Below are 9,993 nucleotides of genomic sequence, written 5' to 3'. Positions count from 1 at the left end.
TCGAGTTAAGCCAAAGGATGTATCTAAGACAGTGTTTAGGACTTATGAAGGGCACTATGAGTTCCTAGTGATGTTGTTTGAGCTAATTAATGCCCCATCCACATTCCAAAGCCTAATGAATTAGGTATTTCACCCTTACTTGAGAAAAGTTCATTTTAGTTTTCTTTGACAATATCGATTTACAACAAGACAGCTTTGGAGCATGAAACCCACTTGCAAAAGCTCCTTGAGATCCTAAGGCAGCACAAGCTATATGCAAAGCATTCCAAGCTATTTTGGATGCAATGAGATGGCCTATTGGGGCATTTAATCTCTGCTGAAAGAGTCTAGGTAGATCTAGAAAAGCTGAGGACTATGAAGGAGTGGCCTCTTTAAAGGCCTTATGGGGATTTTTGGGCCTAACGGGGTATTACCGAAGATTTATTAGGGGCCATGGAGGGATTGCAGCGTCCTTGACCAGAATGTTGAAAAAAGATAATTTTGTGAGGAGTGAAGAGGCCCAAGTAGCTTTTCATTGATTGAAAGAGGCTGTGACTCAACCCCCAATGTTGGCTCTTCCAAATTTTTCGATGCCTTTCACTATTGAGTGCGATGCATTGGGAAATGCTGTCAGGACTGTATTAACGCAACAAGGTAGGCCCATAGCCTTCTACAACCAAGCGTTAAAGGGGAAATCACTTATTTTGTCCACCTATGAGAAGGAATTGTATGCTATGGTTTCATCCATCACTAAATGGAGGTCGTATCTCTTGGGGTAAGCTTTTGTGGTCAGAACAGACCAACAAAGCTTAAAAAACTTGTTGGATCAAAAAGTAGGGACCCCATGCAACAAAAGTGGGTCTTTAAGTTGCTTGATTATGATTTTATCGTAGAGTATAAAAAGGGGTCAGAGAATAGGGTGGCGGATGCTTTATCGAGAAAAGAAGAGTGGACCCTAACACTGATTTCATTTCCATCTATTATTGAGTGGGTGGATGATTTGAAGGCTGCCTATGTTAAAGATGAAACATTATAGCCAGATTTTAAGCCATTAATGGAAGGGACATTAAACAATGAGTACACCATGAGGAATGATCTACTACTGTACAGGGGTCGGTTGTACATCCCTAATGAGGAAGAATTCAAGATCAAGGTTTTAGTGCTCATACACAGCAGTCTGTTGTTGGGGGGGGGGGGGACATTTCAGGCTATACCTAGGGCTATAAATGAACCAGTCTATTCGATAACCCGCTTAGTTCTCGCCCGATTAAGCTCAAATCGAATTCAACTCATGAAAAAAAGACTCGACTATGAAAGTAGATACCCACTCGATTGGTAAATGACACATACCCAATGAAACTCGACTCGTCGCAGCTAAGGCTCATTAAGGCCTAACTCGTTTCTACCTAAGTCGACTCGTTAGCTTGACTTAGATTAAAGCACAATTATATATTAATAAATAATTTTTTTAATAAATAAATATATACATACACCTATGATAAATATACATATAAATATATACATATATTGATAAATATATATGTACACCTATGTATATATACATATATATGTATTAGCTAATAATATAAACATATCACTTTTATAATTAAATATATAATATGTAACCTAATTACTTATGTCTATATATTAAATATACTTCGTAGCTATATTTTATAATTTGTACAATAATTAGTCAATAAAATTTAATAATTTCATATACTAGTATGTGGGAACTATATATGAAATAGATATATGCTATCATATTATGTGTATGTATTAATAATTTCTGTAGGCATATAATATATTGTTATTATGGATAAATATCAACTAGTTAGATATTAATTATTTATAACTTTTTAAAATCTTATAATTTAATAGAGGTTATATTTGTTAGTTGTACAAGTTCAATATTAGAATTTTTTACTTTTTATCTATCTAATTTGTTAATTATTAAAGCTTACTCAAAAAATAATAAAAAAAATAATAATTCAGGCCCAGGTCAAGCTCGAGTTGGAAAATTAGCTTACCCAGTCGAGCTCGAACAAAGAATAAATAAAAATCTCGAGCTCGAGTATTTTGAGTTGAGCCGAGTTTGGCATGCCAGAAACTGGCTCGGCTCGGCTCGGCTCTGCTCGATTACAGCCCTAGTTATGACAAATCCTTACAATGAGCCAAGAAAGACTTCTACTAGCCTGGACTAAAGAAGGATTTAAGAAATTTATAAGGAGTTGTGATTTGTGCCAAAGAGTTAAGGTGGATAGCACTAAACCCAGTGAACTGTTACAAGCTCTTCCCATACCATCTCAACCTTGGATTCACATCACTATGGACTTTATCGAGGGTCTACCTAGGTCAAAAGGGTTCAATAGTATTTGGGTGGTAGTAGATATACTCACCAAGTTTGGCCACTTTGTTGCACTCAAACACCCTTATACTTCCAAGGACATAGCAGAACTCTTCCTCAAACATATTTTCAAGTTACATGGGTTGCCCCTATCTTTTGTCTCAGACAAGGATAACACTTTTACAAGTGGTTTTTGGCTGGAGTTATTCACTTTATAGGGGGTCCAAATGTCACTAAGTGTGGCCTATCATCCTCAAATGGATGGCCCATCAGAGGCAGTGAACAAGACTCTTGAAAACTATCTAAGGTGTTTCACAGGGGACAGACCGTGTGACTGGGTCCTACAGTTACTACTGGAGGAGTGGTGGTACAACACAACTTCTATAACGACCTGATCTTATATTTTTAGAGATAAATTATGGATAATTTTATTAGGCCCAATAAATAAGTTAAAGCCCATAAAAGAGTTATCGTATAAGTATACTTATTTGAACCTAGAGTTAAGGCTCCATTTTTTTTTTAAAACTCCAAATTCCTTAGTGTTAGACTCCAAACACTATTTAGCATTCTAGATTTCCTCTTCATAATAAAACCCCTAACTGATTTTCCTCCCTGAATTCCAAGCCATGCATGTCTCTCTCCATTAGTCACACATGCACATCACTATGTCTATTTATACACTTCATGCACAGCCCCTTGCACATACTCCCTTTCGTCCCCAGACTATCACGTTGTTCTCTCTCCACCTTGAATTCTGAAAACAACCATGTTTTCTACTCAATCCTCTGTCAACCACGAGAAGAGTCGGAGCACCTCACTGCAGCCACAGAACCCATCGACCAAGCACCTCCCTCCGCCTCACACTATTCCGGTAAGCCCACAACCATCCGCCACTCTTCTCTCTCTCTCTAATTGTTTCTACTTGATAGTAAACTCTCGCTCGGTCCCTGTGTCGCACCACCGTATTTAGAGGATCCTCTAGCTGCCCTACTGTGACTTCCAGCCAACCACCTAGACCTCACCACCAAAGTCAGCCGCGAACCCATGTCGGAAAACAACACAAAAATGCAGTCTCACCAACGCTGAAGGATCTCTGTTTTGCTCCATTAAAACAGATTAATTTCAGAGCCCACTGTAGAGCCAAGTTTCCACCTTGTCAACCGCCGCTCCTCTTCTGAAACATCCACACCACATGGCCGTAGCTTGGTTACTCTACGCCCCGGACCACCACACGTAAGTCCATCTCCCTTACGTCGTGATTCTCACTCTCTGTTCTCCCTCTATCACTCACAGCATGTAGTTTCTCCCATAATCTCTCTCTCTCTCTCTCTCAATTGCATAGTCGCCCACTCGCCGTAGTTGCCACTGTGCCCAGCCACGAGCCGCTGCTAGTTGTTGATCACGGTAAACCACTGCCCACTGCCACTACCTCTCGAGTAAGGCTATTCTGTAAGATTTTATACCATGAAATATTATGAAGTGTGTTATGGTAAATTACAAGAGTACCCCTGATCAATTAGTGTTGATAGAAAGGTCTATTTATGTAACATACTAGTTTTGGTTTTAGGGTACATTAGTAAATTTCCTAGAATTTTTTTTTTATTTTATTATAGTTTTATCAAAATTTATATTTACTCTATTTTTTAACAATTACTATTATAATTTTATTTGAATTTACTAGAGTTTCATTTTAATAATTATTATTAAATTGTATCAGATTTACGTTCACTAGAGTTGGTTTGAAATTTAAAGTTTATTTTCTCTATCTCCACCGAACCTTGTCTCTTGTTTTTAGCCTCTATTTACACACTTTAAACCACCAACCCGTAAGTTTCATCCCACCTTCTGTCAAATTTGAAATTCTAACCTTATATTCAGCCTCATCCCTAGCTTAATAAATTCAAATTCTAGTGGAAACCGACTCTGTTAATGAGTAACAATTTCCACTCTGCACGTCTCTACTCCTCGAGTTTTCCTTTTATTTTTCTCTATCGTCTACCATTATAAATATCGCTTACCTCGCACGAGAGGAGTAACTCGTGAGCCACCCCTAAATCACCTGTTTCTGAATACCCAAAGGATCAACACACTGCCGTTTAAGCCTTAGGTTCTTCCCAACCGCCACCGACCACCATAGGACGTCGGAGCACCACCCGTGGAGCCAGAAACTGCCGACCAGCTCAGCCCCAACGCACCCACTCCCTTCCGGTAAGACCTCGACCGCCGCCAGCCTCTGTTTTGGTTTCGGTAGTTTTCGGTTAGCATAGTTCTCTCTCTAAACTCTCTCTCTCTCTTTCTCACTCGGTGTCGCACCACCATAGGAAAACCCCCAGACGCGTCGCCGGTCACTCCCAGACCCCCGGAGCTGCCGTCGCACTCAGCCTCTCTCGATGAGTCTTCCTATCGCAGAACCCCTTTCCTTCAAACTCTCTGTTTTCCTTGTGTTTAAGCCGTGTGTTTCGGTTCTTGAAGAACCCGTGGGTTCTTTTGATGGGCCCTTGGGCCTTAGGCCCTTGTGTGCGTGGGATGGACTATCCCTTCGTTGGACTCATGTAGTGATATTATATGGGCCAGAGTTGAAATATTATATGGGCCAGATTTCAACTCTTACACTATTTCTAATTATTTTAAATGGACTTGTATTTTAATTTGTATTTTATTTTATTTTATTTCAACAACAGTTTACTAATTTTATTGGGCTTAACATTTTAAAAGTCAGTTTTCTTAAATAAATATATTAGTCAAAAACTACTTTAAGGATGTTTTGCGAGTATTTTGTTAATATTCATTTGTCTATTTAGTAGAATTTAATAAAATTATTATGTTAATAATATTTAATAGAATTTATTAGGTTTATTATAAGATTTAATAATTATGTTAAGAAATAAAACTTAGTTTAAGAATTTAAGTTTTATAAATTATTTTAAAATAGTTCGAGTATTCATCTAAATTATGAATAAGTATTTTAAGTAATTTAGATACTAGGATTTATTGAATTGTTTAACACTATCTTTTAGATTTTGGATTAAATTAAGTAAGATATTAGTACTTATGTGTTTCCAAACAAATTTAGTGATAGTTATTATTTCATATAGGTCTCAAGTTACGAAGTGTTATTCAAGAAAAAATGCAGCGAGGTAAGTAATTTGATCACAAATTTAGGATCATCACAGTTCATTTTATAGATAATTAGTATTCAAGCCAGTTCATTTCCAGCCATTATTTATGAACCACTCATGTCATTTGCAAACATGTCATCCAGCATAGCATACGATCATGTCATTCCGCATCATGTTCAGATTCAAAAATTATAATTATGTATGTATTATGTCATGCATCTCATGTGTATAAGACACATAAGCCATCTTAAATTCAAGTGAAAGATAAGATCAGATCAGTTAATAAGATGACCATTTAGATGTATGGTACCAATGTAGTTCAGTTTCAGGGTGGAGGTGCAAGCCACGAACTCAGTTGTGGTCCACCATAGTATGCCAAAATACTATCAACGGCTCCCCTTGCGGCCGCGGGATGTGAGGTCGGTGCACAATCTCGCACACAAGGTTAAGTGTGTTGGCCAATCAGATAAATCAAATTAGTCAGATAAATCAGATCAGTCAGTTAATTCAATTAAAACAGTCATGCATAGCACAAGGATCAGTATGAATAGTCATGAATTTAAACTCTCAGCATGAAAGTTTTTATGAAAACCTTATGTTTAGTATGTTTACATTGTGATGGATTTCTTGCTGAGTCTTCGACTTATTTTTGTTTGTTTTCATATTTTTAACCACCCAGGTGAGGATGATGAATACGAGCAAGCAGGCCAGGAATAGAAGGAGCATATAATGTTTAGTTTAGATTTAATAAAATAAAAACATGTTTTTATGACATGGATTTTATCAGTTTATTTATTTAATGTTTTTTGAAGACTTTTTATTAGACCTTTTCTACAAAATAAATTTCTAATTTCATTTATGAAATTTGAGATCTCTTGCTAGATTTATTATTATGAAAAGTACGTGACACTCCTAGACTTTGGGAAGGGGGTGTTACAATTTGGTATCAGAGCCGGTCAAGACCTGTAGACTTAAAAAAAAAAAATTATAAATTTTCTAAAGAAAAATTAAGTTACCTAGGATGCTCCTAGCCTGCTCGTGAGTCATCAAGGTTTGTTTTTTAGAGTTGAATACTTTATAGTTTTACTAGTTAGAACCATCATTGTAGTTGTTTTATTGTCATTATTTTTGCATTCTTATCAAATACTAGATAATTGTTACTATAACACCTTGACGTAGATCATGGCTCCCAGCACTAGAAATCACCCAAATCGAGAGGGATCTTCTGGATCTAATCAGAATGATAACCCGAACCCTCTTGTCGCTGCTGCTACCCAATTCTTCCAATCAATGGTTAGCAGCCAATTTATGGCGCCTAGAGCTCCACAGGCCGGTTGTACCTTGGAACAATTTTCCTGCCAGCATCCTCCTACTTTCGATGGCAGACTGAATTCCTTAGATGCGGAAAGCTAGATTGAACGAATGGAGCAGATTTTCGAAGCGCTCTACTGCACGGATGATCAGAAAGTGAAATATGCCACTTACCATTTGACTGACTTGGCAAACAAGTGGTGGAAGTTGACTCGGGCTTTGGTGCAGCTGGAATTACAACCAAAGATTTCAAGCTGGAATCATGATATATTTATGAAAATCCATGATTTTATGTGAATATTTATACATTAAATTCATGATTTTATGAAAGAAGTTTTGCATTAAAAGATTTATGAAAGGTTATGATTTTATGGGAGAGTTATGCATGAAAATAATTTATAAAAAGTCATGCATGATTTTATGTGAAGATTTATACATCAAAATATTTATGAAAAATCATGATTTTACGTGAGGAAATATATATCACGACATTTAAGAAAGAATGTGATTTCATTTGAAATATATGATATAATATGATATGACATGTATGCGATTTCTTTTGAAATCTATGATATGACAAGTATGCAAGTATGATTATGATGAAGTATGAATTATACGATATGTAATGGCCTATGTTATGATATGAAGACAGTACCTATGTTATGAGCATATTGCATTGCTAGGTCGTACATACTGGTGGTACACCCAATATGTCTTTCTTATGTATGGATTTTACAACCCGCGGCAATGTTCTGTTGGCTCTCTCTCAACAGCACAGTGTATATAGAATTAATACAAACAGAGTATTGCTGCCGCACGGGGTCTGGGCTTTACGTGAGGCTGCATGGCAGCCGTAGAGGGTGGCACCGGTCGGCCTTCCTTTGCCGATCTGGTGGGTGCCGTCCCTCAACCTATACCGGAGATGCTTCTTGCACCCAGGCTTCCAAAGATGTTGGAAGGTGAGGTATATTTTCAGTTTACTAAAGAAGAAATAGCAAGATCAGCGGAACCTTTCTGCTACTCTGTAGTCCTCAAGTTCTTGAAGAACCGTCCGTCGTTGGATGCTGTGAGGGCTTTCATTCACAGTCGATGGGGCCTTACGGCCAGTCCAGTAGTTTCTGCCATGAGGAGATCGCGTAACGTCTTCATTCGCATGGCTAATGAAGTTGATTTCACCAAAGTATTATCACGAGAGGTTTGTGAAATAAATGGGATCTTCTACCATGCATTCAGATGGTCACCAGAATTCAATGAGGATGCCGAGCCATCAAGGGTCCCGGTATGGGTTTCTTTGCCGGGTCTTCCTCCAAACTTTTATCAAGAATCTTTCTTGAAGATTTTGATGGCACCGATTGGAACTTTCATTCGCCGTGATAATCCGACACGGTGCGCAACAAGAACGGATGGTGCACGGCTTTGTGTGGAAGTGGATGCTGCAAAACCGCCACTGTCTCATTTCTGGATTGGAGCGCCTGGACTGTCTTCTAGCCGAAAGTAAGAAATATTTTATGAAACGCTCCCGGCTTTCTGTTCGTCATGTAAGATGCAGGGTCATAATGCACGGACTTGTAATCCTGGAAAAGCTGGTAAGAAAGGGGGAAGAAAAGGGAGTAGTAAAGGCCTCTCGGATGATCACGGGGTAGAGCAGAATGATGATAAGGCTGAAACTCCTCCGCTGGTTCTTGTGGAAAATAATACTGTGGGTGAACATTCTATGCGGATGGACAAAGAAACAGAGGAGGTTGGGGTGGAGAAGGCGACGGAAGTAGCAGTTGCAGTTCATGTGCAGTTGGATGCCGAGAAGGAAGAATTGCCAGTGCAAGTGGCAAACCAAATGGTGCAGTTGGGTTCTGAGAATGATGAACAACCTGAGCAGATGGGAGAAGCAATTCCTCCTGTGATTAATAAGGTGGTGCAGTTGACGCCTCTTGTTGAAACAGAGGATGAAACAAATTTAATGTTACATGTTGGGGACGCAGATGGTGCAGGGATTGTCACGGGTGCGTGTTATGTGGCATCTAATATGGACGTAAATCAGAGTTTGCATGCGGAAGATAATGGTCCGATTATGGAGCAGACGCAACCAGTGGTGGAAGAGGAAATAGATGAAGACATTGATGAAGAAGTTGATGAAGAAATCATGATGGAAGAGAACTGTTCTTCAGAACCAGAACCGGAACAGCATCCAGAGGTTTTTTCACAAACTAAAGACTACTTTACTGAATCTAAGTTGAATGCTGGTAAAAAGAGGTATAATAAAAAAAAGTTTATTAAAATGCATAGTTCTTCTCAAGTTCTTGCTAGAAATTCTAACATTACTTAATGATTAATTCCATCTTGGTATGGAATATTAGAGGGGTGGGAACATCTAGAACCAGACTAAAGACATTGGTGGGAAGATATAAACCGAAAATTGTTACACTTTTAGAACCGTTTCCGGGCTCTTGTGGTATTGGTGGGGTTATTCGGGATGCTTCTGGTGGGATGGTTCAGGCTTATGCTTCTTATATTGGGTTTGGTTCTAATAATAAGGCGGAGCTTATGGCTCTCCTTTATGGGTTGAGAAGATGCAAAACGTTGAATCTCTCAAATGTGATAGTTGAAATGGATTCTATGGTAGTTATTTCTTGGTGGAGTAGAGGGAGATGTGGAGTATGGTACCTTGAGGATTTTTGGGAGGAAATTGTTGAGTTAGCTTGCACGGTTCAATGTCGGTTTCAACATGTTTTTCGTGAAGGTAATAGGGTGGCGGATTGGTTAGCAAAGGCAGGGGCCTTAGGTTCTGAGTGGGATTTTTCGAGTAGTTATAATTTGCCTCGGGTTCTTAGAGGCCTGATCCGTTTGGATTCTTTGGGTTTTCCATCTTTGAGATGTTAGATTGTAAAAGTTGGGGTTATTTGTAAGCCTTGGTTTTGGGTTGTGGTGGGTTTTGTTTAAATAGTGGTCTATTATTTTTGTTCTAGATTTTTTCTTGATTATGGGCCTGTTTTTCTATGGTCCTTTCTTGTAACCACGGTATTCCTCCGCCATAAGTGATGACTTTATTAATAAACTTTGGGAGGGGTCACTATTGGACATGTGACTTCCTGCTCTTTTAAAAAAAAAAAAAAACTCACAGGGGTCAACAGTAGGTAACGACCTATGATAAGTGAAAAATAAGTTCATGTTATTTACATATGTATTTATGAGCATACCCATTTTTCAAGAAACCTTATATTTATTATGTTTACTATAGTGTTG

General features: G+C 38.3%; 1 protein-coding gene across 1 annotated transcript; it reads left to right on the top strand.

The window, feature by feature from the left end:
* The first annotated feature begins 7,597 nt into the window (after nucleotides 1–7,597).
* LOC121253454 lies at nucleotides 7,598–8,251 on the top strand. The gene has a single exon (XM_041153468.1). The coding sequence runs from the start codon at nucleotides 7,598–7,600 to the stop codon at nucleotides 8,249–8,251; it is 654 nt and encodes a 217-aa protein (XP_041009402.1).
* Nucleotides 8,252–9,993: the final 1,742 nt, after the last annotated feature.

The sequence above is a fragment of the Juglans microcarpa x Juglans regia genome, chromosome 2S (assembly GCF_004785595.1).
Source record: "Juglans microcarpa x Juglans regia isolate MS1-56 chromosome 2S, Jm3101_v1.0, whole genome shotgun sequence".
In the NCBI taxonomy this organism is placed as follows: Eukaryota; Viridiplantae; Streptophyta; class Magnoliopsida; order Fagales; family Juglandaceae; genus Juglans; species Juglans microcarpa x Juglans regia.
This window is presented reverse-complemented; position numbering and strand designations above follow the sequence as displayed.